The 20,871-nt window shown below is 47.8% G+C and overlaps 1 protein-coding gene across 1 annotated transcript in view; it reads right to left on the reverse strand.

Annotated features, from left to right (window-relative positions):
* The window catches only part of LETM2 (leucine zipper and EF-hand containing transmembrane protein 2), a 780,753-nt gene that overhangs the window by 308,836 nt on the left and 451,046 nt on the right, over window positions 1-20,871 (reverse strand). Inside the window, exons 6-7 of the mRNA XM_069617933.1 lie at window positions 10,423-10,626; window positions 10,219-10,338 (exon numbers count right to left, since the gene is read on the reverse strand). Coding sequence (XP_069474034.1) covers window positions 10,219-10,338; window positions 10,423-10,626 — 324 coding nt within the window. The remainder of the gene's footprint in view (window positions 1-10,218; window positions 10,339-10,422; window positions 10,627-20,871) is intronic.

A 20,871-nucleotide genomic window follows, 5' to 3' on the forward strand; every position in this document is an offset into this window, starting at 1 on the left:
GGCCGCTTCACAAATATTACGAATGGGAACACCCCTCTGCAGAGCAGTAGAGGCAGCCACACCCCTAGCAGAATGAGCCCGTAAGCCTACAGGAGGGTCCTTACCCGCCAACCGGTAACATTCAGAGATTGTCAAAATGATCCATCTGGACGAGGTCTGCTTGGAAACAGCTTGACTTAAACACCTTCCAGCGTATCCTACAAATAGCTGATCGTCCACTCTGACCCGGGACATCCATGAAAGGTAGAAGCTCAAAGCTCTCCTAGGATCCAACCTATGGAGCCTCTCCTCTTCCTTACCAGGATGTGGAGGAGGATAGAACGCCGGAAGAATTACCTTCTGGCTCAAATGAAATTCCAACACAACCTTCGGAAGAAAAGAAGGACGAACCCTAAGGACTCACCATGTCGCCTCTTATAGCAACCACAATACAACAATCCACCATACAATGTAACATAGCCGACAGAAACCTAAGACTACGAGCAAGACTACCCAGAATCTTTGATCCGCTCATCAAATACGAAACTAACACCATTCGAGCCAAAAAGGAACCCACTCGCAAACCTTTCACCCATAACTACATTAAGCACAACAATTACCAAACAAACAAAGAAACAAATGCCACTCCTAATGCAGCAATAAATACTGTTACACACCCTAACCGCACACCTAAACTTAAAGGAGCCTTAATAAACGCTAGATCCTTAGTCGCCCATGCCATAGAAATATCTGAAGTCATCTCGACAGAAGACTACGACTTCCTAGCCATTACAGAAACTTGGCTGCATGAGGCATCAGGCCCAGCACTATCCCTAGCTGTGCCCAACAATTATACTATCCTCAGAACGGATAGGTGCGGAGCTCGAGGTGGCGGACTAGCCATCATCGTCAAAACTAAACTTGGGATGAGACTCACCCCCTCACCAACCATTGAATCTTGTGAGATAATGACTACCAAGACATCAACAGCTAACTCTCAAACTCTTAACCTTCACTTGATATACAGACCTCCAGGTCCTATCAAGAATTTCATAGAAGACTTAACTACCATCCTATCAGAAAACCTCAAAGATACTACTCAATCAATACTACTAGGTGACCTCAATATTGGCTTCAATGATATCAACGACTCACAAGCCACAGCAGCATCCAACACCCTAACAGAACTGGGAAACACCCAAAGAGTGTTTGAGCCCACCCATATCAAAGGGAGAACCCTTGATTGGATTGCTGACCACAACTGCAATATATCTACTCTCACCATCTCACCCCAAATCTGGTCAGATCACCATCTTATCTCATTCTCCTTGGACACCGTCACCCCTAAACTGCAACAACCGTGTGCACCACCCGCACTTACCAGACACAAAAAAAACATGACACTAGACAAACTACTCCCTGGCATCATGCCCACCTTGGACGCTTTACCTGAGAACCTTAACCCTAACAGCCTAGTGGAAGAATTTAACAACATCATGAACAAAACCCTTGACGACATCGCACCACTCAAGCTCAGAAACAGCAAACCACAGAGCCACCTGAACAACTGGTTCACCCCTCTCCTAAAAAATCTGAGATTAGAAAAAAGGAAATGGGAAAATACGTGGAAAATTAGCCCCACTCCAGAAAATAAACTAAAACTAGTTAATATCTCCTCTCATTATAAAAAAGAAATCATCTTAGCTAAACAAGAGACCTACAATAACAGAATTACACAAGCTAGATCAAGCACAAAAGAACTGTTCGCCATACTCAGAGAACTGGAAAACCCAATAACACCTCAAGATAACTGTCTTAAAGATAAAAAGTGGTGCTCTGAAATCCAGCAAGCTCTCTCTAACAAAGTCCGAAACCTTCAAAAGGAAATAGAACTAAAACGCGAGACATTAGCATCCAATATATTACCGCCTACTAAGACACTTTCTAACTTCAAACCCACTACGCAATTCCACTTCTCCAAAGTCTCCATACTAGAAGTAGAAAAAGTAATACTTGGCCTAAAACCGTCCAACTGCAAAGGAGACCTATGTCCAGCACAACTCATCAAAGATGCCGCACGAGATCTAGCACCATTTATCACTAAACTAATTAATGCCTCCTTTACCACAGGCATTATCTCCAGTAACTTAAAAGAGTCTTGGGTGCTCCCACTCTTAAAAAAGGCTACTTTAGACCCCACTATACCCACCAATTATAGACCTATTACTACGGTACCGTTCCTTTTGAAGATACTGGACAAGGTGGCATATATCCAAATCCAGAATTTCCTGGAACAAAACCAACTATTAGGCTCCCGACAATCTGGCTTCCGCCCTCTCCACGGCACAGAAACTGCACTGATTGACCTTAAAGCCCAAATAGACAAAGTACGAGATTCTGGAAAACCAGCACTCCTCCTGCTACTAGACCTATCGGCCGCTTTTGATTTAGTGGACCATAAAGTCCTATGCAACCACCTAGATTCAGCAGCACACTTCTCCACTGAGGCCATAGCATGGATACAATCCTTCCTTAGTGACCGCACCATGAGGGTTTTCTCACCTACAGCAGCTGCAGACCCCATCCCTATTACCTGCGGTGTGCCACAGGGATCGTGCGTTTCACCAACGCTATATAACATATTCACTAAGCCCCTGTTTGATGATTTGGACCATCTGGGTATCACGTATACTAACTACGCTGACGATACCCAGATCCTCCTCCCACTCACGGGGGTTTACGAAGAAGATCTAGCACTGGTGAACAAAATATACAGCATCGTTCAGGCATGGATGGCAACCCACGGCCTATGCCTGAACGATGATAAAACTGAGCTTCTTATCCTAGGCACCGCACCCCTCATCAATAAACTAAGCACAAATCCACATGTGCAAGTGGAAAGAGCCCTGGCCTCCCCCGATTTACTATCCGCAGTCATAATCAGCCACATCCCTGTGCCGCATAAGACACTGAACACGGTCCTGTCTACATATGCGATATGGAAGAAGATCGCCAGTGCGTGTGGAGTGGCTGTACGATTCTCCCCCATACTACCTATAAAATTTATCCCCGGTATCCCTCTCACGAACGAAAAGGTATTCCTGCTATGGGTAGACAAAATAGGAGTAAAAACGCTAGGAGACCTCTTCCCAGAGGGCACCTTTCTGACCACCCAAATGGCCAAGGACAAGGGAGGGAACACATCCTTGGACGTCTTTCTCTATTTCAGACTCCGTCACGCCCTGCAGGAGCTATTCCCCTCATTCCCTAAACAACCCCCCACGTGGGAGCTGCTACATAACACAATATTAGCACAGGGAGAGGGCAGACTGGTGTCAACTCTGTACAAAACCCTGGTGAGTGACACGAGGAAGCTCCTACCTAAAGTGCAACACAGGTGGGAATCGGTTTTGCAGGAACCAATCAGTGAGGAAGACTGGGCCTACATTCTGCGACAAACTCAAAAAGTGGCGCTAAATTCTCGCTACAAACTGATCCATTTCAATTTTGTACACCAAACATATTACACACCCGCCAAAAAACACAGGCACCACCCAGAGGCGTCGGCCCAGTGTGAGAGATGCGTTTGTCCCAACGCCGACTTTCTTCATCTGGCATGGGTCTGCCCCGGTATCCAGCAATTCTGGTCCACCGTTATACAAACAACATCCGAGATTATAGGAGAGCAGATGACCCCCCTGCCGCTGGGCCCGCTTCTTGGCCTCACAAGACATCTGCAGCCATCGTCACGCAAGCTGGCGGCACTCCTCATGGTGCTAGCACGAAGGAGAATAGCCATGTCGTGGGGCAGGGGCCCACTCCCTAGGGTAGCTGACTGGGAAAAGGATATAACTTATTGCCAAGATATGGACACTGAATTTATTCGTACACTACCTTTACACGCACGCCCTCCTGATATCTGGGGACCATATATCACCTACCTGATGAACAAATCTGTTACTTCGGACCCTAATAATCCAAACACCCAGAACTCAGGTCCGTAAGAGGGAGGAGCGGGAAGACAAGGAGAGAAAACGTCCATGCGACTAAGGCAATGAGTAGAAACTCTCAAAGATACTGTGGATACGGGGGATGGGGGGCGGTGGGGTGGGGGAATTGTTGTGGGATATTGCATTCAGCAGCTCCCTGTTGGAGCCATGCCTACCGGTTATTGTAAAATATAAATAAAGTTTGGAAAAAAAAAAAAACTAAGCACAAATTACTCTTCCTTTATCATAGATGGGAACTGCATACAAGTTGCTAAAGAAGTTAAAACATTAGGGATCTACCTTGATTCTACCTTATCATTTTCCAAACAGGTAAATTCCCTAGCTTCCTCAACAGCCTACACATGTAAGCTCATTAGAGCAGGAAAACAATTCCTATCCCAGCACAGTTGTCTAACACTAGCCAGAGCCCTTATCATCTCTAAACTAGATTATTGTAACGCACTGTACATAGGAGCCTCTAAATCCATCATCAACAAAATCCAGATACAGCAAAACAAGGCCCTCCGAGCGGCACTGGACATCCCCAGGAGAGAACACATTACAGAAACAAGTAGGAAACACAAATGGCTCTCCACCCATGAGAAAATCAGACTTAAAACTGCATCTCTCACATACAAATCTCTACACAACAAAGCCCCTCAATACCTTAAGGACAGATTCACCAGATCACACCCCACAAGACAAACCAGACTTGCTTACACCAATCGCCTCCAAGTACCTCGCTTTAAACTGACCACCATAGGCGGAGCTAGCTTCCCAGTCAAAGCTGCTCAATTGTGGAACGAATTACCCACTACCGCGAGGCTAGAACATTCTCTTTCCAAATTCAGGCAAATTGTAATTAACTGGCTGACGACAGCTATTGCTAATTGAAATTTGATAATGCTCACGCCTGTTTGCTACACAGCATCTGTACCATATGATTGTAAACTTGCATTGTAAACTTGCATCTGTAACTGGTAATTATCTGTAACATGTAACTGTAACCTGTAATTTATGCTCTAATCTGTACATCTTCTTACTTCCTGCGCCCTTATACCCCAGGGTCCGGTGCGCATAATAAATACTAAACAAACAAACAAACAAACAAACAAGGACAACCCTGTGAAAGGTGGCTTGGTGGAAAGTGCCTGCAACTAACTCACTCTGCGAGTGGAAGTAACCGCAACCAAAAATAGTCTTAAACGTCAACAGTCTCAATGGACAAGAATGTAAGGGCTCAAACGGAGCTCCGATTAGGAATTTTAGAACTCAGTTCACATTAGTTAGCCTTTTTAGAAACTGAGAAATCAAAGGAATCTTAAAATAAGAACACTCCTCAGACGAGTGCTTAAATATTGACAGCGCCACCAGGTAACCCTTTTTGGTACCCACTTGCAGGCCCTTGTGGGGTAATGAAAGCAAATAAGACAGAACCACAGGGATGAAACATTGAAAAGGACCCACATTCTGTACCCTGCACCAGTCGCAGAACATACTCCAACGGCAACGGTACAGGGATTTTGTCGCTGGCCTTCTGGTCGAAAGCAACACCTCCATCACATCTTCAGGGAGGTCCCACTCCTTATACCTCAACCAAGCATGAAGGCTGAGAGACTTGAACTCTGGATGGAGAACACGAACCCCCTCCCGTGAGAGCAGATCATCTCAATAGGGAAGACGTCGTGGAGGGCAGATGGACATGTTGAGAAGGTCTGGGTACCACGCTCTTCTGGCCCATGGCGGAGCAATGAGGATAATTCGGGAACCAAACCTCAGTAACCTCTGCAACACTTGCAGAATGAAGGGGACTGGAGGAAACGCATAGAGCAGTGGGAAGGACCACTCCCCTAAGGCTCCTCTTAGAGGAAATTCCTGCGAGCAGAATCTTTCACACTTCCGGTTGACACTGGTGGCAAAGAGATCCACTTGTGGGGTCCCCCAAAGGGCGAAGATCTTCAAAAGAACTTCCTGAGCCAGCACCCACTCGTGAGAGACCGTGCTCTGCCTGCTCAGAGCGTCCACCGCGTTTTCGTCGCTGGCCAGATGAACCGCCTCGATCGAAATTTCCTACTGGATGGCCCAGAACCAGAGCTGCATCGCCTCTCTGCACAGTGGGAGTGACCCTGCCCCCCTTTTTATGTTTAATTAGTGCATGGCCACTGTATTGTCCGTCATAATCAGGACATTCTTCCCCCTCACAGACGGCAGAAAAGCCTTCAGGGCTAGCCTGACAGCTCGCAGCTCTAACAGATTGATGTGGAGTCTGGACTCCGACGGAGACGAATGTCCGCTGACTGTCAACTCGTTGGCATGAGCTCCCCATCGCGTGAGGGATGCGTCCGTCATGATCGTCACATCCGGCCAGGGCAGCCAAAATGGTGCTCCCTTCATCAGATTGCCTTTGACGGCCCACCACAGAAGATCCTGGACGACCGAGGGCGGTACCTGACCAGGATCCGACATCCTGCCGGAGGACAGCGACCACTGCATCTTGAGAGCCCACTGCAGAGATCCCATCCGCAGCCTGGCCTCTGGCACCAATAGAATGCAGTATGCCATGAGGCCGAGCAACCTCAAGAACTCGAACGCCGGGAGACTTTGGGCATGTTGAAACTTGTCCACCATCTGCAGAATGTGATGAGCCCTCACCTGGGGAGGCGAACACTGTCCCAGGGATGTGTCGAGCACTGCTACGATGTACTGGAGCTGCTGGGTAGGTATCAAATGAGATTTCTTTAAGTTGAGGGAGAAGCCCAGCTTGTGAAGGGAGTGGCAGGTGACGGACAGATGATCCAGGGCCTGCTTGGGAGAGCGCGCCCTGATCAACCAATCGTCCAGGTAGGGGTAGACGTGAATCCCCCCCCTTTCCTTATATACGCTGCCACTACCACCATTAGCTTGGTGAAGACCCTCGGGGCGGAGGTCAATCCGAACGGCAGGACCTGAAACTGAAAATGAGAGTCGCCAACGGCGAACCTCAGGTACTTCCTGTGCTTGGGATGAATCCTTGTGGTCGAGAGACACCAACCAATCCTGAAGTTGAAGGGCCTGGAATACTTGAGAAAGAGTAACCATCTTGAACTTGTCCTTCTTGAGGAGCTTGTTCAAACCACGCAAGTCCATGATGGGTCTCAATCCCCAGTCTTTTATCGGATCCGGACTCTTCAAAGAGAGTTTCCCCGGTGGATTGTCGTGAGGCCTCTGCCGGAAAGGAAGACAGTAGCCGTGGGCTGTGATCTCCAGAACCCACACATCTGAAGTAATGGCACGCCATTCTACAAGATGCTGCGCCAGCCTTCCCCCAACCGGCGAACCATGGGACATGGCCTTATGACTGAGCGGAAGCAGCTGCAGCAGTACCTGAGGGCAAAGAGGCAACTGCCCGAGCAGCTTTGGCACCTCGAGTACCTTGTTTTCCACCTCTGGTACTCCTACTTTGGCCCCTTTGACTGGCAGCTTCCCTCAATCTACCAAAATAAGAGTAGTACGAAAAAGGAACCTCCCCTCCATTGCTGTCCCCTAGGACGAAAAGGAAGAGGTTGACGTAGTGGAGCGCTCATCGACTTTGCTGCAGCTTTGGAGGTCTGCAACCTCTCAAGGCTCTCGTCAGCCTTGTTGCCAAAAAGATGGACACCATCAAAGGGCATGTTGAGAAGCCAGGACTGTACATCAGTAGCAAACCCCGACTTCTACAACCACGCAAAACTGCGCCTCACGGTGCTCGCCGCCATGGACCGGCTGACACAGTCTGCCACATCCAGACCCGACTGAACGGATTCACACATGGCATCCTTGCCATCTTGAATGAGGGCAAGAAAACCATCCCGTTCCTCCCTTTCAGGAATATGTTCAGCCGCCAAAGAGACACAATTCCACAGAGTGTGAGTGAATCTTGCCAAGGCACAAACGGAGTTGGCTGCCTTTAAAGCCATACCCCCATACGAAAATACTTTCTGCGCCCAACCATTAAAGCGCTTGTCGTCCCTATCCGGAGGGATGGTAGGGTATGCAGCCTGTTTCGCTGGGCCCGTAGCCGCCTGCACCACCAAACTCTCCAGAGTGGGGTGCGTAGACAAGTAGCTGGGTTCGCCACTGGCTGGACAGTATTTTTCCGGTAGCGACTTATTCACTGCCGGGAGAATCTCCGGAGCAGTCCAAGCCACTGCCACCCTTCTTTGTAAAGCCATATGAAACAGCAGCACCGAGTCAGTGGGTCCAATATATCTGTCAGGTCATCCTGCCGAAAATCCACAGGTGGATCAGACCACCCCAAGTACTCAGTCACCCTCGACATGAGACGCCTGTACGAGGACTCAGCATGTGTACCAGGGTTCAGGCCTGCCAAACTCAACCTCCGAAGAGGTGTCCCGACCACTGGTGTCATGTAAGGACTGACGTAGGTCTTCCATTTGGCTGTGACCAGTCAACAGGTTATCAGGAACCTCAGGAGGCACAACCCCCTCCTCATCTGACCCTTCTTCCACCTCTGAAATGTAATCCAAAGGCTAGAACAAATCCACTCTGGATGAGGGTACAGACAAAAGGCTCAAATACAGGCCTCACCGACTTACAAAGAGCCTTCCTCAGAATTTCCACCGTCCTCCGGGGCACATCCGGCAAATACTCCTCAAAAGGCGTCAAGGGTGCCGATGGAATAGGTGTCGACGTCGACCGAGGCGCCGACGACTTCGACAATGGCTTCGAGGCTGGAGCCCCGAGAGTGTCCTTCGACGGCCTCGGCGCCGATGGTGTCTACAACTTCCTCAGAGCCGGAGCCTCGAGAGAGTCCCTCGACCGACATGGCGCAGACAGCGTCAATGCCTTCTTCGAAGGCCTCACAGGCTCCAACGGCCTCAAGGGCATCGAGGACCTGGACCTGGCATGGCTATGGCGATCCACCTTGTCCGATCGGGACCTCGACGGCTCCCGATAATTGCGCCGACTGCCCGAGCCTGAAGGCGTGCGAGCGGTGGCCTTAGCTTGTTCCTTGCCAGCTTCTCTCAAAGGCGCGGATGGAACGCTGCACTGCGATTCAAAAATTGCCATCAAACCTTGCGGAATGCGTCCCATTCCGCCGGTGATGAATGCTTGTTGGGACAAGCCAGCCGCCGTCAGGCGGAGTCCTCTGAAGAGGACAGGGAAGGCGACCGGTGACGGCGCTTCCTAGAGTGCCTAGAAGAGGCAGTCGAATGGCAGGACCCACTTCGAGACCCCCTGGACTTACGCCGATGCAGAGAGTCGCCCCTTGAGTCGTCGGTCGAAAGCCCAGCGGATTTCAACTTACAGGGTTTTGAAACCCTACCTACTGACAATTTCTTCTTCCGCTCCCGCAAGGCCTTCGATGTCAGGGAATGGCAGTCATTTCCATCGTCGGTGGCGTGGCTCTCGCCAAGGCACCAGAGGCACACGCCGTGCGGGTCCGTAATCGACATTTTATCACTGCAGTCCCGACACTTTATGAAGCCCGACTTCAGGGTAGAAGAAGATGAAGACATATTCTCAAACTTTCACGAACGAAGCAGAAGAATCGAGCGCGCAGAGATTCCGAGGCGAAAACGTTCGAGGAACAAACGAAACTGAGGCTACGGGCGCCGTGCGTCCTAGATATAACATCCAGTGACGTCGACCCTCGACGGAGGCCCTCGAGGACAGTGTATCGACGTCATCGACGCAGGACACCTACGCCGAAATATGTTCCGAGACAGCACAGATGTGGTGATTACGGTCATAGATGTGGAATATGTCGGAGGACACAATCCCCTCGAAAAACAGGTTCTTACCATATAGAAAGTTCAAAAACAGATAATTCAAGCTTTTTGAGAGTCCAACACTGAAAACTGCCTACCACAACTGTTGCCTCTCTTGTACCTGGGTCACAAATGGCATGTTGTAGGAGTAGGAGAAAAGAGAATTTAGCAAAACAGCACAAACAAAAAATAAAACTGAATAAAAAAACTGCTCTAAAAGAAAATACTTACGTAACAATACATGCTTCATGAACAATTGGGGTAGCTACATCCAGAAGTGTTTCCTGACCTGCTTAGATGCACAAAAAACATTAGACGAGGAGCATGTGACGCAGTAGGGCCGGTGTGTGGAAGAACACAGAGTTTGGAAGCTCCCAATTAACATGTTTATAGATAAAGTACTCTGAAAAGGCTTTTACATTGTGGGCTATTTCCAATCCGCTGGAGAAGATAAAGGGTAGGATGCAATTGTGGAAAGTGAAAGCAAATCATCTTCTCACCTGCTTGATTTGTTCTCTCAACTGTTCTTCTGTCAAACCCAAAGACCTCATCCCTCTGGCTCTGCTAACAGCCTGCAGCTCAGAAACACTCAAGGCATCCACTCCTTCTTTGAAAATCATCTAAGGGAAAATGAAGTACATACTTAAAGCCTGTCTTAGAGCCTGAAGTGCTTTTCTTCTACCAAAAAGAAAGAATGCTCTTACCTCGTCGTCTGCTTTGATGGACCGAAGTTTCATCATGAGTTGGAAACGAAGCAGGTTGTTGGTACCAATGGGTTGCAGTTCTAGTAGTTTGCACAGTGCCACCAGCTGGGATCTTTCAAGATGTTCCAATGCCAGCTCATGCTCAAACAGTTTAGAAAAGCGCACAATATCTTGGGTAATTGGCTGCTCGCCAGTGTGGCGGACCTAAAAAACAACGTAAAATACAAGCCACAATATATTATGTCCCTTTTACCAAATGTGAATTCAAAACTATTGCAATTATGGAATTCCATTGTTGGAATAACCGCTACTGCTTTCACCAACAGGTAATTTGAAATGGAAAAAGCACAAGAACTAGAAATGTGTTTTGGAAATTTTCAAAGATAAAGTACTCGGCTCCTGCCACACAGATCAATCTCTGCCCCTTTTAGTAGCTACTGGGTCAGACAAGAAGGTTGTCACAGAAAAAACAGCTTACATCTTTTTTTAGCATAAACTCTCGAATATTAAATGCAGACTAATGCATGGAGAGAGAAAAAATACTTACGTATCCACAGGGGACACATTCTTAAGTGTCAAACAGGTCCTAGTAATTAAATGTCACCTAACCATTAGGTGACAACGCCTTCTATTTAAAGGCCGGCTCTTATCGAAACATTGGAGACTATCCGATTATGCGATAAGTCTGCTAAATCTCGTGATCAATAGTGATAAAGACCTTCCCCCAGTGATTTTTGCAGGCATAAGACCAAGCATTAGATGAACTCCTAAGACTCCCAGTAGAGAAACTTCTAGATGAGTCTCCTAAACCTAGTGTCACAATGATCTATCTTTGTAAAAGGGATTTGATCCAATCTCAAGGCCTAGAAGTGATAGAGATACATCTACCACAAAATCTGGAGGAAGAGGTCTTAAACAAACCAAACCTTCTAGTAGACTTGAACGGAATACTTTGAAATACATTTTTATACCACAGAAGTCCCTGTTCGAACAGAAAATCCTGAAATGGACTCTGTTAACCCAGCTGACTGCTCACCAGATCCAAGCTGAAAAACGGTTCCAAACCAGGCTGGATCAAATTGTCGCCTATCAGCAAAGACCCATACTACCACATGGAGTATTACCGCCCTACAAAGAAGGGGAAGACCTGGGATTTCTTTTCTCAATTTTGAGCAGTTGGCCCAACAATTTCACTGGGGGATGATCTCAAAACTTGTTATTTGGTTCCTCTGCTAAAAGGAGAGCTCCACAATCTGTACCAACCTTTGAATCCTCTCGGTAATGCTACCTTTAATGGGATAAAAGAAGTATTATTACAATGAGTAGGGCAAACAGATAACTTCTACAAACAAAAAAATATGAGAAATTAAGTTGAACCCCGGAGAAACACCTATAAAACTAGGGGCTCAAGTACGAAATACTGTCTCTCTGCGGCTTGGCAGGTAAAGCCTTGAAGCTCTGACCATCGAGCAGTATATCAACTCCTTGCCCCCCCTTCCTCCAAAGAGCAGTTCTTCAGTACAAACTTAACTTAACAACAGCTATAGAGATGGCCCAAAATCATGCTGAGGCCAATAAATATTTCAAACTTCTTCACCAGGGTGAAGAAATCAAGTAAGATAGATCAGAAGGGGTTTACCTGTTCACCTTTCCCCCCCCCCAAGAGACAAGAAATTGACAATTGATCAGAACCCAGACACAGACAGTTTCCCTAAGTTAATCAAAAAAGGGGAGAAAAGAAATCTAAATCTAACCCTTGCCCTACCCCATACCCTAACCCTAATTTTAAAATTTTAAAAAATCCATCGAATTATATTCAATGAAAAGGCATTTTGATGGAAATGCTTTTCGTTGCTTATGATTCGATGGTAAAGCATTAGACGGAATGGTTTTCGATGGATTGACTAGATACTGAATCCAATGGTGGTATCACTTCCTTCCCAGCAATAGTTTCCTCCCATGTGGCTTGGGGACGGCAGCCGCTACCTGATCCTGACCTTGTGGGTGGCTATATGAGAGAGGATCATAAGGGGCTACACAACCACCGGGAGGGGGTGATGACTTTAGCGGGTGATACATGGCATCCCCCTTTCCCCTTTCAGGATAAACCTCCCATTTACAACACTTTAATGGCCTATTGTAATTCCTCTTCTACTCCCTCCAGAGAGCAGTGAATCCTTTTTGTTACAATATATAGACTCTCAAACACAGACTTGCCCTGTAAATCTGCTAAAATCATCTGTCATAACTCCACATACCAATCCTCCATGACTGATTTGCCATCAAAACCCATTATGGACATTCATCCAATAGTTTCATGCAAGTTGCCAAAGAGGGACTACTGCTCCCATAAACACCTCAACACTGCAACGAGGAAGAGGCGTAGAGGAATACAGACTAAGAGAAGCCCTGAGCACAGCAGCGCTCTAGTTGGTGCAGGCACACACCGGTGCCCGGACATTTAAATCAGGACCGTGAGAAACTCAGCTTGACTGCTGTTAAGAGTGGGATGCTCTTCTCAGTGCAATCAACAGGCTGCAAGAAGGTCGGTGGAGCCGACCGGCTCAGGAGTTCAGAAGCAGAAGGCTGCGCAGAGAAGACAACACACTGAGACCGCCACAAGCCAGTGCAGGGCTCCTCTGCGTTCACTGGTGTCAGACAGCAGCAGGTTACCTACCAGAGCTCTTGGCGAAGCAGATAAGACCAGCTGGAGCACAGGGAAGCAGGAACGTGGAAAGCGAACAGCCTCGAGGAAGAAAGCGCCAGAAGACTACCAGCGGGCTGCAAGAGGAATAAGTAACTCCATGAAGAGCCAGGGAGTCCACACTCAGACAAAGGGAACACCGTGGCGTATTGGTGACCTTGCCAAATTCAAATAATTTAACATAACAGAACTGAGAGAGAAAGAGAGCCGTTTACCAAACCTGAGAGAAAATGAAAGTGCATCTTCTAGAGAAAGAAGACTTTGAAGTTTGCAAGTATGTGCCACATATGCATATAAAAAACTAACAAAACATTATACGCGACAGAGTGCACTAGTCAATAAGGCTAATGTGATGAACAATCAAGAGTAGAAGTGTGGGCAAAGGCACACAAGTGGAAAGCCCTGGCAGGAGTGAATACCAGGCAGTTACAGGTGTATATTTTGTAAGAATCACTGGCAGGAAAGTATGCCAGGCAAATACAAAAGTGTGATTGTAAGAAGCCCTAGAAGGAGAGTATACCAGGTCAATGCGAGTGTGTGATTCCAGGAAGCCTGTCAGGAGAGTACACCGGGCAGGTACAAGTGTACATGGAAAGTCATGGGAGGGGAACATACGAGGCAAGGACAAATTAAGAAGCATATAAGAATAATCAGAAAGGCTGCATTTGTCCAAAAGACTAACCAACAAATACCTGGCAGGAGAATACATCAGGTATGCTGATAAAACTGAGATCAAACAAAGTTGTGTATGATTTATTTATTAATCAAAAGGACATGCAAAGAGTAAAACAAAAACTGGCAGGGGAGTGTACCAGGTATCTTGGGAACATAAAGATAAAATGCCCAAACTGTTTATGAACTATTTAAGGGTAAACTAAAGGAATGGAAGAGAAGTCCTAAGAAGGAAATATCAGGACTACTCAAAAACCATAGAATTCAAAGGAGAACAAGGAACTTATCTCTGAAACAGAGGCTTCCAATCTTAAAACATTTTGTTTTTGTTTGTCAACATCCAGAGGAGTAAGGACTTTGTGTAGGGGAATTCATGTGGAAGAAGGCACACAGTTTTTAAATCGACAACAATATCCTAAAGGGTTTATTGAATCCTGACAACAAGATTTTGGCAAAAATGATTGCCATTAGGCTGGAAGCAATAATGGATAAACTGGTACTACTGCTTTAGTCAACACACGGCATAATATTCATAGTTTCTTTGCAATACTATCCATCTTGCAATCTAACGAGCAAGTGGATGCGGTCTGCCTCGATATGGAGAAGGCCTATGACTGGAATGGGGCTATATGTTTAAGGTCCTTGGGAGAATTGGGGTGTGAGCTGACTTTATAACGCTCACTACACGCAACCCTGGGCAAGGGTGAGGGCTAATAAAAGAAAATATTGTAATCTCTGACCACAAGGGAAGGTGGACCCTAACGTCCTTGCTATTTGCAATTGCTATGAAACCACTAGCATGCCATCTAAGAGAGAAAAACATAGAAGGGTGCACATATACAAACAAAATATTCTAGTATAACTCTTTGCTGGTGATCCCCATATATATATATTTATATTCAGTAACAAAAACGTTGTTAAAGGGACGCTATGGTTAAGTTGCGCTACTAAAAACCTATCCAATTCAGTAAAAAAACTTTGTTACAGGGACGTTATGGTTCCAAGTAAAACCGAAAAACCCTTGAAATTCGCCAGTTATGGTACGCTAAGCAACCATAACTCGCGCCACCACCGTGCACTGCTAAAACTAACACCCAGGACATCAAAGATGACATCACAAATGTCATTGATGACATCACTAATGACATCACATGTCTGGCTCCCTCTATTTTCTGAAAATGGGCGTCGACACAGGGTGTGCCAGTAATACTATCCCTAGTGTGACGTCCACTGTACCCATGATCCTTCACGCGTGTAGGACCCTCAGATTGTATTTTTTTTCTGACATGAGGTAGCATGAGGAGTAGCGCGAGTACAGATAATCCAAGCAGATAGATAGGAAGATAAGACTACAAGCATCCATGCGCCTTCTCTCAGAGGGGAGGAAGGGTGGGTCGCATGTGAATCTAAGCAGATACAAGCATCAGAAATACGATTACAGTGAGTAATGTATCCCTTCTGAGGCTTGTGGAATCTGCTTAGATCACATGCTGTGCATAGATTAGCGAGCAGTGTTAGAAGAAGGAGGTGGGATGGGAGAAGGGTCATGAGCAAATAAATGTCTTAGAACCACTTGTCCCACTTGAGTATCTGTCTTGGAATGCGTGTCAATGCAGTAGTGCGGAGTAAAAGTGTGAATAGAGCTCCAAGTAGCTGCTTTGCAAATGGTGTCAAGGGGTACATTTGCAATGAAAGCCAGAGTGGCCCCAATGCCTCTTGTAGAGTGGGCTCTTGGCGTGAAAGGCAACGTTTTTTCAGAAAGGGAGTAGCTGGATACAGTTAACAATCCACTTAGAGATGGCACCTTTAGAGACGCGATCTCCCTCTTTGCCTGTAGCTACGGAGACAAACAGTTGGTCTGTTTTCATTAGCGGTCTGGTCTTGTTTACATAGTATAGGACCGCCCTACGCACATCTAGGGTGTGTAGTTTCACCTCAGCCGAGCTTTGTGGGTCTTGGAAGAAAGCCGGAAGCTCGATGGACTGGTTCACGTGGAATTTAGAAATACATTTAGGTGAGAACCTAGGGTGTGTACGTAAAACCAGTTTATCTTTATGAACCGTAAAGAAAGGATCCTGCACTGACAGAGCCTGAATTTCACTGACCCTTCTTATAGAAGTAATTGCTACTAAGAAGGCTGTCTTATAAGTCAGGTGTTTGAGACTGCTTTTATGCATGGGCTCGAATGGGGGTCGCATGAGTTTAGATAGCACCACGTTAAGGTCCCATCCTGGTGGTGGGTTTGAAATTGGAGAGTGAAGTCTCTTTACTCCTTCCATGAAGGCTTTAACCACTGGTACTTTCCAACACGACACCTTGTTATGGGAGGTGGTGTATGCTGACAGCGCTGCCAGGTGTACCTTAAGTGAGTTAAAAACCAACCCTGCGTCCAGCAGGTGTAGCATGTATGTGACAATTGTGGAAGGAGTGCAATCAACTGGGTTGATTTGCTTATTCTGGCACCAGATAACAAATATTTTCTATTTGTCAAAGTAGCAGTGCCTCGTGTTTGGCTTCCTAGATTCTCTTAGGATGTCCACACATCTCTGCAGTAAATTGAGATGTCCAAACTCTATGACCTCAGGAGCCATGCTTCCAGGTTCATTGAGTTGGGTTGAGGATGCACTTTCTGACCTTGGTGCTGGGACAGTAGGTTGTAGCAGCCCGGGAGTTTGATGGGTCCGCACACCGCTAGTCTGCATAAGTGTGGGAACCACGGTTGTCTCGCCCACATGGGAGCAACTAGGACGAGCGTCATCGATTCTCTGTTCATCTTGTGACCACCTTCCTGATAAGAGGTGTTGGTGGAAAAGCATACGCAAACATCCCTGACCAGTTCATCCACAGGGCGTTCCCCTGGGAGTCTGGTTGGGGGAACCTGGATGCGAATCCTGGGCACTGTCTGTATTCGCTTGTGGCGAATAGGTCTATAGTGGGGAAACCCCACTGAGAGAAGAGATCTTCTACGATTTCTCTGTGTGACACCATTCGTGTTCCTCTGGGAGGGGATCTCTGCTCAAAGCGTCCGCCAGAGAATTGAGATCCCCTGGAACATGTTGAGATGACAGGAAGATGTTCCGTCTGAGTGCCCATATCCAAATTTTCTGGGCAAGCTTGGACAGATTTGGCGACCGAGTCCCTCATTGCTTGTTCAAGTAAAACATGGCTGTTGTGCTGTCCGTCAGGATCTGCACTGACAGGTTCAACAGGTAGGGCTCGAACGCCTGAAGCGCTCTGAATACTGCCAGAAGCTCTAGCAGATTGATATGATTCTTGGCCACTGAGTGAGACCAGAGACCCTGAGCTGTGTGGTGGAGATGGTGAGCTCCCCACCCTGACAGGCATGCATCCGTTGTGACTACCGCCTGTATCTCGGGATCGTAAAAGGGTTTCCCCGTCGACAGATTTTCTCTTGTCCACCAGTGAAGGCTTTGTACAAGTGTTGGCGAAACGACCACTAGATCGTCCCACTGACCACTTGCCTGAGACCACTGTTTCGCCAACCATTCTTGCATGGGACGCAGGCGCGCGTGGGGGACCAGGTAAATACATGACGCCATCATGCCCAGCAAACGCATAGCTTTGGTACCGTTAACTGGCGACCGGCCTGATATTGCAGAATTTGCAGCAGTATATTCCAAATTCTTTCCTCTGATGGAAAGGCCAACCCCTCTTGTGTGTTTAGGACAGCTCCTAGGAACTGTTTGGAGGTGGTTGGCACCAGACTTGACTTTTTCTCGTTTATGGAGAAACCTAATTCAAAGAGGTTGTCGATCGTTTTTTGAATGTTTGTTCTGCAAATTACTGGGGTCTCCCCCGTGATGAGCCAGTCGTCCAGGTAAGGGTTCACTGGGATTGCCTCCCAGCATAGGTGTGCCGCCGCCACCGCCAGTACCTTGGTGAATACCCTTGGAGCCGAGGCTATCCCGAAGGGCAGTACCTTGAACTGGAAGTGCTGACTGTCCACCTTGAAGCGCAATATCTTCTGTGCGCTGGGAACATGGAAATATGAAAATAGGCATCTTTCATGTCCAATGTTGCCATGTAATCCACCTTTCTTAGGAGGGGGATTACCTTCTGGAGAGTAGTCATGCAAAATTTTTGGGGCTTGACATACTTGTTTGCAGGCCGTAAGTCCAATACTGAGCGCATTGTCAAATCTTTTTTTGGCACAAGGAAGTAAGTTGAATAAATACCCTTGTTTACCTGGAGTCCTGGGACGAGTTCTATCGCGTCCTTTGCTAGAAGATTGGCGATCTCTTCGAGGAGGATCTTCTGGTGGTCTAATGAATGTACTTTGTCGTGGAGGGTGGTTTCGGGGACGCTCTAACAGTTCTATGCAGTATCCTGCAGACACTGTGGACAGCCCCCATCTGTCTGATGTGATCCCTTCCCAAGCTTGGGTGAAGTTGGAAATGCGTCCCCCTACTGGGGATGCGTGAGAAGGGACCCTGAACGGAACGTCGCTGTTTTGGGGGAGGCGTGCCGCCCCCTCTATTGGGGCTGCCTCTACCCTTACCATGTCCTCTTTTGTTACCCCTGCCATAACCCTGGGTTGACTGCTGGTTGTTGTTGTTCCATGGTGTACCCTGCCCCTGGGAATAGGTGGAGCCTCTTTGGGAATTTTGGCCAAATGGGCGACGAAAATTGCCATTCCCACTTTGATTCGGGGGTTTGTTGATTAACTGGCCCAGGGATTTGAGAGTCTCGTACTCATCCTTGGCATTCTTTAGCGTGTCCTCTACCGCCTTGCCAAACATTAGATCAGGCTCCACCAGTTTGTCTATTAAAGGTGCTTGAGTCTCAGGTTTGAACCCAGATTGTCTTAACCAAGCATGTCTTTTGATAACAGTGCTCTCTGCTATCAGTCTGCTGGCGTTATCCGCGGCATCAAAGGTTGCTTTAAGGATGCAACCGGACACGGCTCTTCCCTCCGACGCAACCTGTGCCAACTGGCCTTTTAAAGGTTCTGGGGCAGAGTCGACGAGTGCCGCGACCTGTTCCCACTGGTGGCAGTTGTAACTCGCCAGTAGGGTGGTGGAGTTGGCAATCCTTGCTTCATAGGCGGAAGTGGAGGCTACCTTTCTACCCAAACCATAGATCTTGTTGCTCTCCTTGTCGGGTGGAGCTTCAGACGATGATAGGGGCGTTCCTGCCCTCTTTTGGGCGTTTGTCACTACCAGGGAGTCCGGTTTCAGTTGCTCCCTTATGTACAGCGGGTCTGATTGGGCTGCCCTGAATAGTCTTTCGATCCTGGGGTTTACTGCCCTGGTGAGGTTGGGATTTAGAAGGGAAGGGTCTATTCTCCTCTGTATAGATTTGAGAATAGGGATGACCTGGGCAACAGGATCTCCTTTCTCCCACTGGCTCCTCGGCAAAATCCCTCTCTTCCTGTGCTCCCTGGGTATCTATGTGGAAGTGTTCTGCCGCTCAGGACAACACCTCATTCAGGAGAGGTTGGTTGTCGACCGTGGAGTCGGTAACTGGAGGTTCTTTGTCTACTGGGGAGTCTACCCTATAGGTTTCTGGGTCATCCTCTTCCTCCTCTTGGTCCTCGTCATTCCCATAGTAGTCCATCCCAGTTTGATCTCCCAACGTGCCCAAATCTGGATCCTCATTATATTAAGATTAAGGCTGTATACAGAAGGGGTCCGAAGACCGACTTTATGTTGGTGCTTCGGGCCGGGATTTCTTACTTGGGGGTACCGGGTCCCTAGACCCTGAGGGTGTAGCCCCGTCAGGGGTATAGGAGAGGAAGTGCTCAGGATTCTTGGCATAGAAGTCTGCCAGGGATGACATCCTAGACATAACTCTGTCTATATCCTCACTAGACCATTCCTTAGAGCTGGGAATTACTCTTTCCTGGGAGAGTTTCCCTGTTCTATCCTGACTGGACCTATGGCCTTGTGCAGGGATCTTGGGTAAATCAACAGAAGACTGTGACTTGTCTGTCTGTTTCTGTGGTGTAGAAGACTGTGACTTGTCTGTCTGTTTCTGTGGTGTAGACGAAGGTTGAGAGAGCTTCTTCTGCGGTTTTCTCCCCTCCCCGTGGATGGAAAAGTGTTTCCCCGGAGTTTTCACTCCATCAGAGCTTTTCAACATCTGGCGTCGAGATTCGGGGGAAGTGTCCCTATCTCTAGAATGTGGAGGTCGGGACTCGGGAGCAGCCGTCACGTGGTCTGCTGACGCCGACTCCTGGAGTGCGGCCTGGGATAGAGGTCGGCTTCGTCTTCCGACGATCGAACCTCCGTTACCTTAGGGCGTGAGGCACTTTTGGCAACAGTGGATGGTTGCCTGGTGTCATGCGGCGATCTTGATCGAGAACGCCCAGAGGACACCGATTCGGTGGACCGTTCTCTGTGTGCCTGTTTCCGAGAACTCGACGTATGCGTCGAGTCTCGGTTGGACTTTGCGTGATTGGTGGAAGTGCTCTAGGTAGCGCTCGTGTCACCGGGCGTTTTCCCCATAGCTGCCATGCCGGACAACCTTCCGAGGTCGGGGACTTGCGCTTGGTTGTCTCTCGACGCCACATTGCCCTCGCCGTCCGAAAGCATGGCGTTGCTGCCATCACAGAAGGTGCCCTCCGCTGCCATGGCCTCTTGTCGCCTGGCGTGGTGGGCCCAGCGTTTCATCTAACGGTCCTTTAGGGTCTTCGGTTTAAACCGACTACACGCTCTGCAGTTCGCCTCGGTGTGGTCCCTGGGCAAGCAGAGGTTACACGTTGAGTGTCTGTCAACCCAAGGGTACTTGCGGTTGCACTTGGGGCAAAATTGGAAAGTGGTACCCTCCATACGCACGCTGTGGCAGCGGGCTAGTGTGTGTAGGAATATATAAGAAAATGTACCTATATATATATATATATATATATATATATATATATATATATATATATATATATATATAGAGAGAGAGAAAGAGAGAGAGAAAGAGAGAGAGAAAGAGAGAAAGAGAGAGAGAGAGAGAGAGAGAGAGAGAGAGAGAGAGAGAGAGAGAGAGAGAGAGAGAGAGAGAGAGAGAGAGAAGAGTATGTACCACCCCCAACTCTCTCCCTACTTGCAGGGCCGAGGCCAGAG

This window comes from Ambystoma mexicanum, chromosome 10, assembly GCF_040938575.1.
Source record: "Ambystoma mexicanum isolate Mex_15411 chromosome 10, UKY_AmexF1_1, whole genome shotgun sequence".
Taxonomy (NCBI): domain Eukaryota; kingdom Metazoa; phylum Chordata; class Amphibia; order Caudata; family Ambystomatidae; genus Ambystoma; species Ambystoma mexicanum.